The sequence below is a fragment of the Salmo trutta genome, chromosome 19 (genome assembly GCF_901001165.1).
Source record: "Salmo trutta chromosome 19, fSalTru1.1, whole genome shotgun sequence".
Classification (NCBI taxonomy): Eukaryota; Metazoa; Chordata; class Actinopteri; order Salmoniformes; family Salmonidae; genus Salmo; species Salmo trutta.
Genome location: NC_042975.1, coordinates 43292934 through 43313051, shown reverse-complemented (window position 1 = coordinate 43313051; position 20118 = coordinate 43292934). Strand labels below are relative to the sequence as shown.

General features: G+C 45.0%; 1 protein-coding gene across 2 annotated transcripts in view; it reads right to left on the bottom strand.

The window, feature by feature from the left end:
• Window positions 1–20118, bottom strand: part of LOC115154643 (gamma-aminobutyric acid receptor subunit alpha-3-like) — a 160572-nt gene that overhangs the window by 15817 nt on the left and 124637 nt on the right. For both annotated transcript variants that reach the window (XM_029701089.1, XM_029701090.1), the window contains exon 7: window positions 719–862. In XM_029701089.1, coding sequence (XP_029556949.1) covers window positions 719–862 — 144 coding nt within the window. The remainder of the gene's footprint in view (window positions 1–718; window positions 863–20118) is intronic.

Sequence of the window (20118 nt, the reverse complement as noted above, 5' to 3'; positions counted from 1 at the left end):
CCCTCCTGCTCCAAGGCTCCTTATCTTTCTACTACTGCGGAATTGTTATCTTACCGCTGAAAAAGTTGAAAATGTTTGCTCTTGGCTACCATTTAAAATACTTGCTAAAACTGTGCAGATCAAATGTGTGTTCAATCTGAAATCAGGGTGCCTGTGTCTTCTTAGATTAAATACCATGTAAATGGAAGTCGCCACAAAGATCAGTTTTCTTCATCTACCCTGAATTTTTTGATTTTGTTCACAGACGAAGTGTTGGATAACAGGAGAGTTTGTCAGTCTCTCTCCACCAGCCTATAAGAAAGCCACTGCATTCAGTGATCAGCGGGCACCTCCTTCCCCCAAACTCAGCAAGTCTTCCTTTCAGTGGTGAGACCTCACTGACCCCAATAACACTAGCAGAGACCAATCGATGAGGCAGCCACTTGCACAGCAACTCAGATAAATTACTTAACAAAAAGACACAAATGGAATCTGTAAGTATATGCCAACGGTGTACAAAGGAAAATGGAAAAGGGAGAGAAATGAATTCATCCAAATTGTCATGCACGCCAGGAGCTGAAAAGAGAGACTTTCTTGAGAAATTCAAAGCAGATGTTCCATTAGTTATAACCTTTGTTCTGATGTTGTCTCAGTGTCAATGCCTTGATCATATGGCATAATAGAACTTGTGCTGGAACTGCATGTTACTATGAAAGTGGCAGACCGGTTGTAAGGGTACCTGTGCTGGAACTCATGGATTCTTTCCCAATATCGTGGCCTAGTAGATCATACTGGTTTAGCCTTGAACCATCCTTCGCTACGACTACAGATTCCTCATCCCCTTTGGTCCAGATATAGACAACCTCATTGTTGGTATACGCATCTGAGAGAGAGAGAGAGAGAGAGAGAGAGAGAGAGAGAGAGAGAGAGAGAGAGAGAGAGAGAGAGAAAAGAGGGAGGGAGGGAGCGAGAGAGAAAGAGCGAGGGTGCAGATAGACAGATATACACACACACACACAGGTAGAGGCAGAGACAAAGAATGACAGTACTAAATGGCAGTTTCCAATGAGTGAATAACACTAGGCACTCTTTTCCATAATTCAGCAGTGCTACCATTGGCTGATTCTGATGATGGCAACAAACAAAGGTTATAAGAAGGGGGAGGCATTGATCTGAATAAATGCATGTCAATGAGAGTTTAATAAAAGCAGGCAGTGTTTTGATTAGTTTATAAATTTGGCACCTTGACCTCAAGGTACATCCGCATGAGGAATAATGTCATAAATAGGCTTTAAAAACCACAAGGTCAAACTTTGCGAAAGTAGCTTAAAAAGCATTAAAGAAACACACACACACACATTACAGTAGAAGAGACCCCCAGCTGAGCCCAAGAACATAATTCACACATCAGCCTGAGGTTTGCTAATTAAATTTTGATAGCCACAGAGAAGTTATAGTTTTTTTTCATGGGAGACCATTAATTATAATAGTTAATTCATCTACTTGTATGTGTCTTCATCTATTACAATTGTAATTGGTAATGAAAGGTATCATTCTGTCATCGTGTGTGTCCTCTATGGCTCTGTCTGTTTGTAAAGGAGCTACTCGGTGTGGGCAGACTCCCAGCTTCGCTCAGCAGAGAAGGTCAACTATGTCAAACACTTCCATTGTTATTCAAGGCTTTGAAATCTTTTACTACAATCTTTCACTTCTCTCTGGATGCACAGTACATGCAGAATTTCAACAACAACACAATGCCACAGATGCCTCAACTTTTGAGGGAGAGTGCAATTGGCATGCCGACTGCAGGAATGTCCACCAGAGCTTTTGCCAGATAATTTAATGGTTATTTCTGTACCATAAGCTGCCTCCAACATCATTTTGGAGAATTTGGCAGTACGTCCAACCACGGACCATGTGTATGGCCTCGTGTGGGCAAGCAGTTTGCTGATGTCATTGTTTTGAACAGAGTGCCCCACAGTGGCGGTGGGGTTATGGTATGGGCAGGCATAAGCTACGGACAACGAACACAATTACATTTTATCGATGGCAATTTAAATGCAGAGATACCATGACGAGATCCTGAGGCCCATTGTCATGCCATTAATACGCCGCCATCACCTCATGTTTCAGCATGATAATGCACGGCCCCAAGTCGCAAGGATCTGCACACAATTCCAGGAAGCTGAAAATGTCACAGTTCTTCCATGGCCTGCTTACTCACCAGACATGTCACCCATTGAGCATGTTTGGGATGCTCTGGATCGACGTGTATGACAGCGTGTTCCAGTTCCAGCCAATATCCAGCAACTTCGCACAGCCATTAAAGAGGAGTGGGACAACATTCAACAGGCCACAATCAACAGCCTGATCAACTCTATGTGAAGGAGATGTGTCGCGCTGCATGAGGCAAATGGTGGTCACACCAGATACTGACTGGTTTTCTGATCCACCTCTGTACCTTATTTTTAAGGTATCTGTGACCAATAGATGCATATCTGTATTCCCAGTCATGTGAAATCCATAGATCAGGGCCTAATTAATTAATTTCAATTGACTGATTAATCTGAAGAGATTAACTGCTTCTCTTCTAGTTTTTATGAGAAAAATTACTGTGATGAAAATTCCAAATTGTCTGCATTATCAAATAACATTCAGCTCAGACACCCATACATACCCCACAAGACATGCCACCAGGGGTCTCTTCACGGTCCCCAGGTCCAAAACAAATTCAAGGCAATGCTCAGTATTATAGAGAGCCATGATAGCATGGAACTCCTTACATCTCCAATTACTCAAGCAAACAGCTTAACTACCTTCTAAAAACGGATTAAACAACGTCTCATAGAAAGTCAGGGACTGCGAGGGGACACAGAAACACACATTCTTTTTTTCTTGTATTTTTTTGTATTAGGGCTGTCCCCAACTAAAATCTTCATCCTGTTCTTTTGAATATGTTTAGACTTATTTTTCCATATATAGAAACACACAACCCTATGCAGACACAACAACTACATATGTACTGAGTGTGTCTGATGCTTTAACCCTTGTGTAGTCTTAACATTCTGTATACTCCCCATGTCCTAAGGGCCTTCACTAAACACCTAAAATAAAGCAGCTTAATTGAATTTTAAAACCCACATTTATTTTGCATGAAGAAACAACCTGTCATTCATCACAAACTTGGTGAATATCTGGGTTTTCCCTTTTCACAATGCAGAAAGACTGCATTTAATCAGTGGACACCACTCGTTTTTATTACAATGCACCTGTCATAATTGTTTTCTTTACTAAAGTAGAGGTTTATTATTATTTATTATTATTGTTGAAGATACTGCACAGGTTTAAAAAAAAAAGTTTGTTGTTGCAAGAGTTTGCACTTGTATAGCCTAAGAAAGTAGCAGAAATGTCCAGAAAGTAGTTTTGAATGCATTTTACTGAAGGGAAACAATAACAGTCTTGAACTTTTTTGACAAAATAGTGATATATTTGCATATACTGTACAATGAGGAATTCAACTACAAAATACTAGTCTTCTCCATGTTTTGAACCATTGCCCCCACCCATAAGGTGTATAAACAACAACAATAAATACGAATAAAATAAGATAATAGATACAAAACAAAAACGTGAAGAACATAAATCAACTCTAATTAGCACATGTAGGACAGTATGTAAATGTGTGTGCATGGACTTTGCAGATGCATTTCTCACATGTGCAGCACAAAGTATTTGTTTTACAGTCCTTCTTTGGGGGGCAGAATTGGCATATCCTCCTCTTGCCTGCCCCAGCTGCAGCCTCAGGTGGATCAGGACAAGATTCAGCCCCTGAACAGCTTTCACAAGCGCTGCAGAGGCTGCTGTGCAGTGGAGGCGCTCCCTTCTTTGAATGTGTGGGGTTACAAGTGCCTTTCCCAGCTGCTCCAGGAACACCCTCCTCTTGTTCCGCTTATTAGGCGTACAGGTACAGTTGAAGTTGGAAGTTAACCTACACTTAAGCTGGAGTCATTAAAACTCATTTTTCAACCACTCCACAAGTCGGTTAGGACATCTACAATGTGCATGACACAAGTAATTTTTACAACAATTGTTTACAGACAGATTATTTCACAATTCCAGTGGGTCAGAAGTTTACATATACTAAATTGACTGTGCCTTTAAACAGTTTAGAAAATTCCAGAAAATTATGTCATGGCTTTAGAAGCTTCTGATAGGCTAAGTTAGATAATTTGAGTCAATTGGAGGTGAACCTGTGGATGTATTTCAAGGCCTACCTTCAAACTCAGTGCCTCTTTGCTTGACATCACGGGAAAATCTAAATATATCAGCCAAGACCTCAGAAACAATTGTAGACCTCCACAAGTCTGGTTCATCCTTGGGAGCAGTTTCCAAACACCTGAAGGTACCACGTTCATCTGTACAAACAATTGTACGCAAGTATAAACACCATGGGACCACGCAGCCGTCATATCGCTCAGGAAGGAGACGCGTTCTGTCTCCTAGAGATGAACTTACTTTGGTGCGAAAAGTGCAAATCAATCCCAGAACAACAGCAAAGGACCTTGTGAAGATGCTGGAGGAAACAGGTACAAAAGTATCTATATCCACAGTAAAACGAGTCCTATATCGACATAACCTGAAAGGCCGCTCAGCAAGGAAGAAGCCACTGCTCCAAAACTGCCATAAAAAAGCCAGACTACGGTTTGCAACTGCACATGGTGACAAAGATCATACTTTTTGGAGAAATGTCCTTTGCTCTGATGAAACAAAAATAGAACTGTTTGGCCATAATGACCATCGTTATGTTTGAAGGAAAAAGGGAGATGCTTGCAAGCTGAAGAACACCATCCCAACTGTGAAGCACGGGGGTGGCAGCATCATGTTGTGGGGGGGCTTTGCTGCAGGAGGGACTGGTGCACTTAACAAAATAGATGGCATCATGAGGGAGGAAAATTATGTGGATATATTGAAGCAACATCTCAAGACATCAGTCAGGAAGTTAAAGCTTGGTCGCAAATGGGTCTTCCAAATGGACAGTGACCCCAAGCATACTTCCGAAGTTGTGGCAAAATGGCTTAAGGACAACAAAGTCAAGGTATTGGAGTGGCCATCACAAAGCCCTGACCTCAATCCTATAAAAAACTTGTGGGCAGAACTGAAAAGGCATGTGCGAGCAAGGAGGCCTACAAACCTGACTCAGTTACACCAGCTCTGTCAGGAGGAATGGGCCAAAATTCACCCAACTTACTGTGGGAAGCTTGTGGAAGGCTACCTGAAATGTTTTTCCCAAGTTAAACAATTTAAAGGTTTGCTACCAAATACTAACTGAGTGTATGTAAACTTCTGACCCACTGGGAATGTGATGAAAGAAATAAAAGCTGAAATAAATCATTCTCTCTACTATTATTCTGACATTTCACATTCTTAAAATGAAGTGGTGATCCTAGCTGACCTAAGACAGGGAATTTTTACTAGGATTAAATGTCAGGAATTGTGAAAACCTGAGTTTAAATGTATTTGGCTAAGGTGTATGTAAACTTCCGACTTCAACTGTAGGGTTGATCTCGTTCCATATCACGAAGGCATTGTATGAGGACACATCAATGATGTTATGGAAGATGTCCAGGGGCCAGGGGTCATCCTTCTGCAGCTGTAAGTTCCAATCACCTTGTCCAGGTTGTCCACACCTCCTTTGTTGTGGTTGAAGTCCAGGATGATGGCTGGCTTCCTGTCCTCATGATCACTGATCTCAGCCGTTTTGTGCAGTGTGTTCAGGGGGACCACATTCTTGTTCCTCTTTGGGAGGTAAGAAACTAGAGTGGTGGTGGGGGTGAAGGGAAAACTTTTATAAGAAGGCCTCTCTCCCCCTTGTTGCGAGGAGTGCAAGCGGAGATCAGGCTTGTTCTTTCTAACTGTGCCAACCATGGTGATCTTCCTCTTCAGTAGCTGCTGACTGAGTTCATAAGAGGTGAAGAAATTGTCACACGTGACATTGTGCCTCCTCAGTCCATCTGTCACATCAAGCACAACCAGCATCCCCTGGTTCTTCTCCAGGCATCCACTGGTCGGCTTCCCTGTGCAGACTTGCATCTTCCAAGCGTAGCTGGATTGTGCGTCACAGGCTACCCATATCTTGATGCCATACTTTGCTGGCTTGCTGGGCATTTACTGCGGAAAGGACAATGACCTTTTGACAAAAGAGATTGCTATCAGTAATTAGTATCAGTGTCACAGAAAACAATCACAAATATCAATGATATTACAGCAATACATAATAAAATTAACAGTGAAAATCACTTACATTACAGATATGAAAATAAAAATGTACCTCTGAATGGAACCAGTTGCTCATCCACTGTTACTTCAGGCCCAGGGTTGTAGAGGTATGGCAGACGCTCCACCCACTTCTCCCAGACCTCCCGCCAGTTTGTCTCTCACATGTCTTGCAGGTCTTGACTCACGGTTATCAAATCATAGCATTCTTGAGAAAGTGTGAAATACTTTCAATGGCATCGTGGCATGGAAAATCACCCTTCTACTCTCTGCATCCCAGAGACTACATGTAGCCTCACCTTGGGACCTATACACACCCACTAAGATTAGCAGCCCTATGTAGGCACACAGGTCAATCTCATCCATCATTTTCCAGTTGTCTCCAGATTTACAGAAATCATCCAAATTTGTCATCTCCAGGATGCTTTTTTCATTGGCTGGGGTGATGTACATTTACATTTTACATTTTAGTTATTTAGCAGATGCTCTTATCCAGAGCGACTTACATTTCATACATTTTTTTTTCTGGGCTGGCCCCCCGTGGGAATCGAACCCACAACCCTGGCGTTGCAAACACCATGCTCTACCAACTGAGCTACAGGGAAGGCAAATGTACATGTATAATGTTGAGGTGATGTCCTGGGCATGGGAAACTGCATGTCTTGTGGGCCCTGGGATCATCCTTATGACATTTTGTGCTGCCATCCTGCCCTGGATGTTATATGGTGACAAGGACCATGTTATTTTGCTGTTCTTTGATAAAAATGTCTCTCTTTCAGCTTGGGGGATTTCTTCTTCATCTGAAGATGATGCATCGTGCTCTGGGTTGTATTGTTCCCCATCTTCTTCTTCAAATACCTCCTCCTCTTCTAAATCATTGTTCTCTTGTTCCTCCTGGACATCTGAAAAAATCCGATCTACGACCTGTTGGGCACTGAAACGTGCACTCATGGCTTCAGCAAAGAGAGAACTGGGGGGACTGTCATCTGCAGCACCTTTATAGCCTCTGACTGCATTCCCCATTAGTACACAATGCTTTTAAGAAAAGTTTATTATGTCTGACGTTTTGTTTATTTTGTCAGAAATAGTTTTTATTCTGTGAACTTGAGTCGTGTGTGGGGTTGTGGTGGGGTCGTGGTGGGGAGATGCTGCACATGCACAAGACCGTTTTAGTTTAGTCTGAGTTCAATCAGTAGCACACATAATCTCAATTTCTCATTGTGTGTGTGTGTGTGTGTGTGTGTGTGTGTGTGTGTGTGTCTCTTTGTGGTTTTTGTGGTGTGCAAATGATTTTATAACTGCCGGGTCAAAAATGTGTGGAAGACATTTGACTTAGTGGTGGAAACTACTGGGGATCCAGATAAAGGAGGGTATACTGTAGGAGCAAGCATTTCCTGAGTATTATGTGGGCCAAACACTTGCTGTTAGATTACAAAACTATATATTTTTTCGGACCATTTGGAACAGTGTAAACAACCCTAAATAAATAAGTGTAACAGAGAGTGAGTTTTTTATATATATATAAAGCCTTTATTACAGCAGACTAAAAACAGTTGCATGCATTCCTGAATTGTGGTTTATTTATTGTTTAGGCTAATTATTCAAAGCTTTGTTATTTCATTTTAAAACTAAAATGCTTGATTGCATTTCAAACCATAAATGTCTCATATGCTGTGTGATGGCATGAAGGAATGAATGATTGATTGATACAGTAGCCTATATATTGAAATACAGGCCTAAGTAAGTTACGTTATTAAGACTAAACAGGATGTGCTCTTAGGCCTACAGCTCGATGGCGGTTATACAAGGATACTATACAAAACCTACTAATGATAACGACATCACGTATTATTATAATGATAATAATTGTAATAATATCAATAAGAAGGAGATCAAGAAAAAGGGAGGGTATAGGAGCAGGAGCAAGAGCTGCGAGCATAGTATGTGTGACAAACAGGTGCTGTTAGATACTTTTTCTGCCTGTTTGGAACAGAGTAAACAACACTGAATAATGTTAAGCAATACCAGTCTGTTCTAACTGAAGAAAAGTTTAAAGCCTTTATTACAGCATAGCAAAGATTAAAAACAGCCAAATCTGTGCAGTTGCTTTGTCTGACATTTTTCAGTTGCATGAGGCTTGGTGCGCACAGAATCAGTAGGCTATTAAACAAACATTCAAACAGGCAACAGATGCAAGATCTGTTTTATTTCTGTGGATATATATTGATGATTTATAAAGTCAGGCACATTTAACAGTTAGGCTATTGATTGTAGACCTAATTAAGTTGGGGTTTGCTTTCTTAGACAATTAGGCTAATCCCTATTCGCACGGGACTAGTATTACTAGAGAACGTTGGTTATGTAATTATTACCACAGAATATCCATTATTCCAGAGGACGATTCAGAGGGGATTCGTTTTTTCCAAACTGCCCCTGCAATTCTTTCTTTTTTCTATAACTTGAAAGTTATGACGTAAGCCTGGATGTTATTTTCTAGGCGTGAAGATACTTCAACAAGTCCAGACGATAACAGGCTACACTGATGGCTCGAGCTTGGTTCCCAAGTTTCTAAACCATACCAAACCCTATTTGGTATAGTGTACCCATAATATTTTAATTGAGGAAGTGTGATCATAATCATTAGGATAGTCAGATGTGAGCTAAACAGTGCACTTGCACTTGAGATGCTTTTTAAGGCTTTGGATGCGAAAGTGAACTTATCATTTCCAAACGTTTAGGTCAGTTGTATGCTGCTTTGCGATCTATTAACAGCAAGGGTTACATTAAATAGGCACAATATTTTACTGCCGCATTCGGCAATATTAAATTCATACGCACAAAACATATGAACAAAAGCATTCACTGTGAAAGTTCATGTCACGACTCCCACCGAAGGTGGCTCCCCCTCCTGCTCGGGTGGCGCTCGGCGGTCGTCGTCACTGGCCTACTAGCTGCCACTGATTCCCTTTTGTTTTCCCCCTTTCCATTATTGTTTACACCTGTTCTGTGTTGGGTTGATTAGCGGGCTATATTAGCCAGTAGGTCTGCCTGCTCTTTGTGCGGGATTGTTTCTCTGTATGTATTTTTCTTCTGTACACGCTGATGGTGTTTTTGCGCTAGTGCGTGGTTTTACACCGACTGTGTTTGTCCCCTGTGTTTGGGGCACTTTGTTTTGTGTGCGCTCAGATCGCTGTTTGGGGTGGCTTGTGTTTTCGCTGTTGGGCTCATTAAAAGCCATTACCCTATATCGCTGCTTCCTGCGTTTGATTCCTCACCTACAATGCCCAAGCCTTACAGAATCCAGCACCACTATGGAGTCAGCAGGAGCAGCTGCCAACCCCCTTCCCTCGATGGAGGAACGCGTGCTCCATCACACCTCAGTCCTCCTCGGATTGGATCCGCGATGGACCAAATGATGGAGAGGATGGACCGATGGGAGAGGAGTGGTCTCCTCTCTCCACCTCCGGCTCCTCCGACTCAGCCACCTCCTCCTCCCACTGCGTCTGGCTCCGGCGCGCTCCGTCTTGCGCTCCCGAGGGAGTATGATGGAGCGGCGGCTGGGTGCCAGGGATTTCTGCTCCAGCTCGAGCTGTACCTGGCCACCGTAAGACCTGCTCCCTCGGGGGAGGAGAGTGTGAGTGTCCTCGTTTCCTGCCTGACGGGACGAGCTCTGGAGTGGGCCAACGCAGTCTGGAATGGTCCGGACTCGGCGAGGGATCACTATCCGGAGTTGAGCGGCTGTTCCACCTCAGGCAGGAGACGAGGAGCGCGCAGGACTTCGCACTGGAGTTCAGGACCTTGGCCGCTGGGGCGGGGTGGAACGACATGGCCCTGATAGACCATTACAGGTGTAGTCTCCGGGCGGACGTCCGAAGGGAGCTAGCTTGTCGGGACACCGCTCTCTCTCTCAACGAGCTTATCGACATGTCTATCCAACTGGACAATCTGCTGGCTGCCCACGGCGTTCAGAAAGGGTCCTGTCCGTTCCACCTCCGTGCACTCCCGCACCTACTCCGATGGAGTTAGGGGGAGCCGTGCCGAGGGGTACCGGAGGAGGTGGCTCCTCCTGCACCAGCTGTGGTCGGAGAGGACACACAGCTGACCGGTGCTGGAGGAGTCAGTCTGGGAGTCGAGAAGGCAGGCAGAACACTTCTCGGTCACCCCAGGTGAGTCAGCACCAAACTCACCCAGAACCCCCTGTTGGTCACATTTTCTTATTAATTTTGTTTTCTTATTTTTCTCCCTCTTCCCAGCATAAGGCGCTAGTCGATTCATGCGCAGCTGGGAACTTTATGGATCACGGACTCGCCATCAAGCTGGGCATTCCACTAGTGCCGATAGATCCCCCCCTTCCCCGTGCACTCCCTAGATAGCCGGCCATTAGGGTCAGGGCTGGTCAGGGAGGCCACAGTTCCACTGGACATGGTAAAGCAGGGGAATCATAAGGAACGGATTAGTCTCTTCCTTATCGATTCACATGCGTTTCCGGTGGTGCTGGGGGTTCCCTGGCTGGCTGAACACAATCCCCGGATTTCGTGGAAACAGGGGGTTCTTCAGGGGTGGTCAGAGGAGTGTTCAGGGAGGTGTATAGGAGTTTCCATAGGTGCTATGTCGGTGGAGAGTCCAGACCAGGTTTCCACCGTGCGCATTCCCCCTGAATACGCCGATTTGGCGATCGCTTTTTGTAAGAAGAGGGCGACCAAATTACCACCTCATCGACAGGGAGATTGTGCGATAGATCTCCAGGTTAACGCTGCACTTCCCAAGAGTCACGTGTACCCATTGTCACAGGAGGAGACGGTGGCTATGGAGACATATGTCACAGAATCTCTGGGACAGGGGTACAGTGAGGGAAAAAAGTATTTGATCCCCTGCTGATTTTGTACGTTTGCCCACTGACAAAGAAATGATCAGTCTATAATTTGAATGGTAGGTTTATTTGAACAGTGAGAGACAGAATATCAACAAAAAAATCCAGAAAAACGCATGTCAAAAATGTTATAAATTGATTTGCATTTTAATAAAGGAAATAAGTATTTGACCCCCTCTCAATCAGAAAGATGTCTGGCTCCCAGGTGTCTTTTATACAGGTAACGAGCTGAGATTAGGAGCACACTCTTAAAGGGAGTGCTCCTAATCTCAGCTTGTTACCTGTATAAAAGACCCCTGTCCACAGAAGCAATCAATCAGATTCCAAACTCTCCACCATGGCCAAGACCAAAGAGCTCTCCAAGGATGTCAGGGACAAGATTATAGACCTACACAAGGCTGGAATGGGCTACAAGACCATCGCCAAGCAGCTTGGTGAGAAGGTGACAACAGTTGGTGCGATTATTCGAAAATGGAAGAAACACAAAAGAACTGTCAATCTCCCTCGGCCTGGGGCTCCATGCAAGATCTCACCCCGTGGAGTTGCAATGATCATGAGAACGGTGAGGAATCAGCCCAGAACTACATGGGAGGATCTTGTCAATGATCTCAAAGCAGCTGGGACCATAGTCACCAAGAAAACAATTGGTGACACACTACGCCGTGAAGGACTGATATCCTGCAGCGCCTGCAAGTTCCCCCAGCTCAAGAAAGCACATATACATGCCCGTCTGATGTTTGCAAATGAACATCTGAATGATTCAGAGGACAACTGGGTGAAAGTGTTGTGGTCAGATGAGACCAATATGGAGCTCTTTGGCATCAATTCAACTCGCCGTGTTTGGAGGAGGAGGATTGCTGCCTATGACCCCAAGAACACCATCCCCACCGTCAAACATGGAGGTGGAAACATTATGCTTTGGGGGTGTTTTTCTGCTAAGGGGAGAGGACAACTTCACCGCATCAAAGGGACGATGGACGGGGCCATGTACCGTCAAATCTTGGTTGAGAACCTCCTTCCCTCAGCCAGGGCATTGAAAATGGGACGTGGATGGGTATTCCAGTATGACAATGACCCAAAAAACACAGCCGAGGCAACAAAGGAGTGGCTCAAGAAGAAGCACATTAAGGTCCTGGAGTGGCCTAGCCAGTCTTCAGATCTTAATCCCATAGAAAATCTGTGGTGGGAGCTGAAGGTTCGAGTTGCCAAACGTCAGCCTCCAAACCTTAATGACTTGGAGAAGATCTGCAAAAAGGAGTGGGACAAAATCCCTCCTGAGATGTGTGCAAACCTGGTGGCCAACTACAAGAAACGTCTGACCTCTGTGATTGCCAACAAGGGTTTTGCCACCAAGTACTAAGTCATGTTTTGCAGAGGGGTCAAATACTTATTTCCCTCATTATAATGCAAATCATTTTATAACATTTTTGACATGCGCTTTTCTGGATTATTTTGTTGTTATTCTGTCTCTCACAGTTCAAATAAACCTACCATTAAAATTATAGACTGATCATTTCTTTGTCAGTGGGCAAACGTACAAAATCAGCAGGGGATCAAATACTTTTTTCCCTCACTTTACATTCGGCCCTCCATTTCACCCGTCTCCTCGAGTTTCTTTTTTGTGAAGAAAAAGGAGGGAGGTCTGCATCCGTGCATTGATTACAGAGGTCTAAATGCTATCACGGTGGGGTTTAGTTACCCGCTACCTCTCATCGCTATGGCGGTGGAATCATTTCACGGAGCAAGATTCTTCACAAAACTGGACCTCAGGAGCGCGTATAACCTGGTGCGTATTAAGGATGGAGACGAGTGGAAAACCACATTTAGTACCACATCGGGCCATCAATCCTTTGTGGACGAGATTCTCAGGGACCTGCACGAGCAAGGCGTGATTGTCTATATCGATGATATTCTGATTTATTCCACCACCCGCACAGCGCATGTGTCCCTGGTGCGCAAGGTGCTTGGGAGACTGCTGGAGCATGACCTATACGTCAAGGCTGAGAAGTGTGTGTTCTCCAAACGAGCCGTCTCCTTCCTGGGTTATCGCATTTCCACCACGGGGGTGGTATGGAGTGTGACCGCGTTAAGGCCGTGCGTAATTGGCCGACTCCAACCACGGTGAAGGAGGTGCAGCGGTTTTTAGGGTTTGCCAATTATTACCGGAGGTTTATCCGGGGTTTTGGCCAGGTAGCGGCTCCCATTACCTCACTGCTGAAGGGGGGGCCGGTGCGTTTGCGGTGGTCGACTGAGGCGGACGGAGCCTTCAAAAAGTTGAAGGTGCTGTTCACAGAGGCACCCGTGTTGGCGCACCCGGACCCCTCTCTAGCATTCATAGTGGAGGTGGATGCATCCGAGGCTGGGGTGGGTGCCGTGCTATCATACCGCTTGGGTATGCCACCGAAGCTCCGCCCTTGCACTTTCTTTTAGAAGAAGCTCAGTTCGGCGGAGTGCAACTATGATGTGGGGGACAGGGAGTTGCTAGCGGTGGTAAAAGCATTGAGGGTGTGGAGACACTGGCTTGAGGGGGCTAAGCACCTCTTTCTCATCTGGACCGACCATCAGAATCTGGAGTATATCCGGGCAGCTAGGAGACTGAATCCGCGTCAGGCAAGGTGGGCCATGTTCTTCACCTGTTTCAGGTTCACTATTTCCTATAGACGAGGCTCCCTGAACACAAGGGCCGGCGCGCTGTCCCGTCTCTATGACACTGAGGACCGGCCCATCGATCCTACTCCCATCATTCCAGCTTCTAGGCTGGTGGCACCGGTGGTATGGGAGGTGGACTCGGACATCGAGCGGGCGTTAAGGGCGGAACCTGCGCCTTCATAGTGTCCCGTGGGTCGCATGTACGTGCCGCTCGATGTCCGTGATCAATTGATTCGGTGGGCCCACACACTACCCTCTTCGGGTCATCCTGGTGTGGCGAGGACAGTGCGGGGTCTCAGGGGGAAGTACTGGTGGCCCACCTTGGCTAAGGACGTGAGGTTCTACGTCTCTTCCTGTTCGGTGTGCGCCCAGAGTAAGGCTCCTAGGCATCTCCCGAGAGGGAAGTTACAGCCCCTCCCAGTTCCACAACGGCCATGGTCTCACCTGTCAGTAGACTTCCTGACAGATGTCCCCCCGTCTCAGGGGAGCACTACGGTCCTGGTTGTTGTGGATTGGTTTTCAAAGTCCTGCCATCTCCTCTCGTTGCCCGGTCTCCCTACGGCCCTGCAGACTGCGGAGGCCCTATTTACCCACGTCTTCCGGCACTACGGGGTGCCGGAAGACATTGTCTCTGATCGAGGTTTCCAGTTCACGTCCAGAATATGGAAGGCATTTATGGAGCGTCTGGGGATCTCGGTCAGCTTGACCTCCGGTTATCACTCTGAGAGTAATGGGCAGGCGGAGAGGGTGAACCAGGAGGTGGGCAGGTTTCTGTGGTCGTATTGCCAGGACCGGCCAGGGGAGTGGGCGAGGTACATTCCATGGGCGGAGTTGGCCCAGAACTAACTTCGTCACTTCTCCACTAAACTGTCACCCTTTCAGTGTGTTTTGGGTTACCAGCGGTCCTAGCACCATGGCACCAGAGCCAGACCGAGGATCCTGCGGTGGAAGAATGGGTGAGCCGTTCAGGAATTCCTGAAGCAAGCCAGTGGACGGCAGAAGAGGAGTGCTGACCGCCACCGCAGTGAGGCCCCCGTGTTTGTACCGGGGGACAGGGTCTGGCTCTCGACCTGGAACCTGCCCCTCCGTTTGCCCTGCCGGAAGCTGGGGCCGCAGTGTGTGGGGCCCTTCAAAGTCCTGAGGAGGATAAACGAGGTGTGTTATAGGTTACAACTCCCTTCCTATTACCGTATTAACCCCTCGTTTCATGTGTCTCTCCTCAGGCCGGTGGTAGCTGGTCCCCTGCAGGAAGGTGAGGTGCCGGAGGTCCCTCCGCCCCCTCTGGACATCGGGGGGGGTCCCCGGCGTACAGCATACGGGCCATTCTGGACTCGAGACGCCGGGTGACGGGCCTGGGAGGGGTACAGCCCGGAGGAGAGATGCTGGGTACCGGTGGAGGACGTCTTGGACCCGTCCCTGTTGAGGGATTTCCATCGCCTCCACCCGGATCGCCCTGCGCCTCGCCCTCCGGGTCGCCCCCGAGGCTGGTGACGGCGCGCGTCGGGGGGGTACTGTCACGACTCCCACCGAAGGTGGCTCCCCCTCCTGCTCGGGTGGCGCTCGGCGGTCGTCATCACCGGCCTACTAGCTGCCACTGATTCCCTTTTGTTTTTCCCCTTTCCGTTATTGTTTGCACCTGTTCTGTGTTGGGTTGATTAGCGGGGCTATATTAGCCAGTAGGCCCGCCTGCTCTTTGTGCGGGATTGTTTCTCTGTATGTGTTTTGCTTGTGTACACGCTGATGGTGTTTTTGCGCTAGTGCGTGGTTTTGCGCCGTTGGGCTCATTAAAAGCCATTACCCTATATCGCTGCTTCCTGTGTTTGATTCCTCCCCTACAAAGCTCAAGCCTTACAGTTCATACATGTAGGCCCTTCATTTATAGGCCATGCGCAGCACTTCAATCAATTTATCAAAACAGTTATTGTTTTGTTGCTCAAACCGCGAGCAACATCTGTCAAACTCAGACATTTCTCTCAAAACACAGGGATGTCAATTTGCACATGTCTAGTATTATGGGAGGACCAGAATAACAGTCTGTTATTCTGGCTGAAATTGTTACTCTCCTGCCATGTACAAATGACTGACATGGCAGATTTGGACGGGACTAGAATTACAGATATGGTTTTTTGTGCTTGTTCACATACAGAGGTGCTCAAATTTGTTGGTACCCCTCCACAAAAAGTGAAGAATGCACAATTTTCTCTGAAATAACTTGAAACTGACAAAAGTAATTGGCATCCACCATTGTTTATTCCATATTTAATAGAAATCAGGCTTTGCTTTTGCTTTTTTATTCAACATAATATTGTAAATAATAAAACAAATGAAAATGGCATTGACAAAAATTATGGGACCCTTAATCTAATATTTTGTTGCACAACCTTTAGAGGCAATCACTGCAATCAAACATTATCTGTATCTCTCAATGAGACTTCTGCACCTGTTAACAGATAGTTTAGCAAACTTTTCCTGAGAAAACTGCTCCAGCTGTCTCAGGTTTGATGGGTGCCTTCTGCACCTGTTAACAGATAGTTTAGCAAACTCTTCCTGAGCAAACTGCTCCAGCTGTCTCAGGGTACCTTCTGCACCTGTTAACAGGTAGTTTGGCCCACTCTTCCTGAGCAAACTGCTCCAGCTGTCTCAGGTTTGATGGGTGCCTTCTCCAGACTGCAAGTTTCAGCTCTTTCCATTGATGTTCGATTCAGATCAGGACTCATAGAAGGCCACTTCAGAATAGTCCAATGTTTTGTTCTTATCCATTCTTGGGTGCTTTTAGCTGTGTGTTTTGGGTCATTATCCAGTTGGAGGACCCATGACCTGCAACTGAGACAGAGCTTTCTGACACTGGGCAGTACGTTTCGCTCCAGAATGCCTTCATAGTCTTGAGATTTCATTGTGCCCTGCACAGATTCAAGGCACCCTGTGCCAGGCGCAGCTAAGCAGCCCCAAAACATAACCAAGCCTCCTCCATGTTTCACTGTAGGTATGGATATTCTCCCAGAAGGATTGTGGCTTGTCAATATGCATTTTAGCAAATTCAACTTGGAGTTCCGCTTGTGTCTCTTTGGCAGTTATCCTTGGTTCTTTTTCTACCATTCACACTATCCTTCTGTTCAATCTGGGGTTGATTTCCCTCTTGCGGCCACGCCCAGGGAGGTTGTCTACAGTTCCATGGACCTTAAACTTCTTAATAATATTTGCAACTGTTGTCACAGGAACATCAAGCTGCTTGGAGATGGTCTTGTAGCCTTTACCTTTACCATGTTTGTCTATTATTTTCTAACTGATCTCCTCAGACAAATCTCTCCTTTTCTTTCTCTGGTCCATGTTCAGTGTGGTGCACACAATGATACCAAACAGCACAGTGACTACTTTACTCCATTTAAATAGGCTGAATGACTGATTACAAGATTGGAGGCATATGTGATACTAATTAAAGAAACTAATTAGTTTGAAATATCACTATAATCCAATTATTTATTATATTTTCTAAAAGGGTACCAACAAATGTGTCCAGGCCATTTTAGAATCTCTTTGTAGAATAAGGAATAATTTATCTATTTTCACAGCTTCTTTGCTTTATTCTATGACATACCAAAGGCATTCAAGTATACATGATAAAATAGCTTTTAATTTCATGACTTTTCAGGAGGATTGAAGCATTATTTCAATGAGCTGTAAGGGTACCAACAAATTTGAGCAAGTCTGTAATTACGTTACCGGACCACCCCCAGTAAAATTAATCCCATTTGAATAGAGCTTAAGGCAAGGGCTGTTTCCTCATCTCTGCTGCTGCTGCCTCCACTGCATTGTTCTCAATCTCAATATGCTGGTTAATTTTGCTATTATGCACATAGCAATATAGGGAAAGGCACCAATTCTATGGTGAAATTCTTATTTTTACATAATATAACCATATACAATTTCAGTATCACATGTCTTACAGTGATGGACTGTGACATCCGCAATGGATTAGTCCAAAGAGACAGGTACGAATCTGACAGGTGTCTTGTGCACCATGAAAAAAAATAGAAAAATTGTGGCTGCTTGACTAAATCAATCTCGGTCAACCAACAGCCTATTGACCAAACAATTGACCAGTCAACTAAATGGGGTCAGCCCTAGTTTGTATCATTTTTTTGTTGTATATTGTTGTATTTAAAATGTCTGTGTTACTGTCCATGTCTATCAGTGTATCAGTGTTTTGTTACTTGTCATGTTTTGTGTTTCTTCTGGACACTAGGAAGAGTAGCTGCTGCTTCCGCTAAATCTAATTGGGATCCAAATAGACAAATAAAATAAAATGTATAATAGCGGTGAGTGGGGACGTGCTGCAAGTGCTGTAACACGGCAGGCCTCAACAAAGGCCACTAATTACATGCCAACCATGTGCCGTTGTGCTAAGGAGACGATTGTTCTTGGGCTTTGCAGCGGATATCCATTGACATACAGAAGTTTACATACACCTTAGCCTAATACATTTAAACTCAGTTTTTCACAATTCCTGACATTTAATCTGAGTAAAAATTCCCTGTTTTAGGTCAGTTAGGATCACCACTTTATTTTAAGAATGTGAAATGTCAGAATAATAGTAGAGAGAATGATTTATTTCAACTTTTATTTCTTTCATCACATTCCCAGTGGGTCAGAAGTTTACATACACTCAATTAGTATTTGGTAGCATTACCTTTAAATTGTTTAACTTGGTCAAACGTTTCGGGTAACCTTCCACAAGCTTCCCAAAATAAGTTGGGTGAATTTTGGCCCATTCCTCCTGACAGAGCTGGTGTAACTGAGTCAGGTTTGTAGGCTTCCTTGCTCGCACACGCTTTTTCAGTTCTGCCCACAAATCTTTCTATGGGATTGAGGTCAGGGCTTTGTGATGGCCACTCCAAAGCCTTGACTTTGTTGTCCCTAAGCCATTTTGCCACAACTTTGGAAGTATGCTTGAGGTCATTGTCCATTTGGAAGACCCATTTGCGACCAAGCTTTAACTTCCTGTAAGATGTCCTGAGATGTTGCTTCAATATATCCACATAATTTTACTTCCTCATGATGCCATCTGTTTTGTGAAATGCACCAGTCCCTCCTGCAGCAAAGCACCCCCACAACATGATGCTGCCACCCCCGTGCTTCACAGTTGGGATGGTGTTCTTCGGCTTGCAAGCCTCCCTCCTTTTCCTCCAAACATAACAATGGTCATTATAGCCAAACAGTTCTATTTTTGTTTCATCAGAGCAAAGGACATTTCTCCAAAAAGTATGATCTTTGTCCCCATGTGCAGTTGCAAACCGTAGTCTGGCTTTTTTATGGCGGTTTTGGAGCAGTGGCTTCTTCCTTGCTGAGCGGCCTTTCAGGTTATGTCGATATAGGACTCGTTTTACTGTGGATATAGATTATTTTGTACCTGTTTCCTCCTGCATCTTCACAAGGTCCTTTGCTGTTGTCTGGGATTGATTTACACTTTTCGCACCAAAGTACGTTCATCTCTAGGAGACAGAACGCGTCTCCTTCCTGAGCGGTATGACGGCTGCGCCGAAGGATGAACCAGACTGTTGGAGGTCTACAATTTTTGGGCTGATTTCTTTTGATTTTCCCAAGATGTCAAGCAAAGAGGCACTGAGTTTGAAGATAGGCCTTGAAATACATCCACAGGTACACCTCCAATTGACTCAAATTATGTCAATTAGCCTATCAGAAGCTTCTAAAGCCATGACATTATTTTCTGGAATTTTCCAAGCTGTTTAAAGGCACAGTCAATTTAGTGTATGTAAACTTCTGACCCACTGGAATTGTGATACAGTGAATTATACGTGAAATAATCTGTCTGTAAACAATTGTTGGAAAAATTACTTGTGTCATGCACAAAGTAGATATCCTAACCGACTTGCCAAAACTATAGTTCGTAAACAAGAAATTTGTGGAGTGGTTGCAAAACAAGTTATAATGACTCCAACCTAAGTGTATGTAAACTTCCAACTTCAACTGTAAATACAGATTAGAGTAGGAGCCGTGCCGAAGGGAGCATTGTGACAGTCTGCCAATAAGACACCTGCTTGCTGAATGAAAAAACGGCCCCGAAAGGACACCTTTTGTTGTATTGGCCGGATGCGGTTTTATTCACAATGTACTGACCACATCACTCTGACGTTTAATATTGGCAGAGTTGTTATTATCTAGGATCATTAACTTATAAAATAAGCTCTCCCTGGTCTATACGCGGTGAAACATATGAGTCTCTGGTTGAGGAGGAGAGTGACAGGGATGGAGGTAGAACTGATGGAAAGGCCTCTATTATACTTTAACTTTACATGCAATTCACACGGTCCATGGCAAGTTGGCGAAGA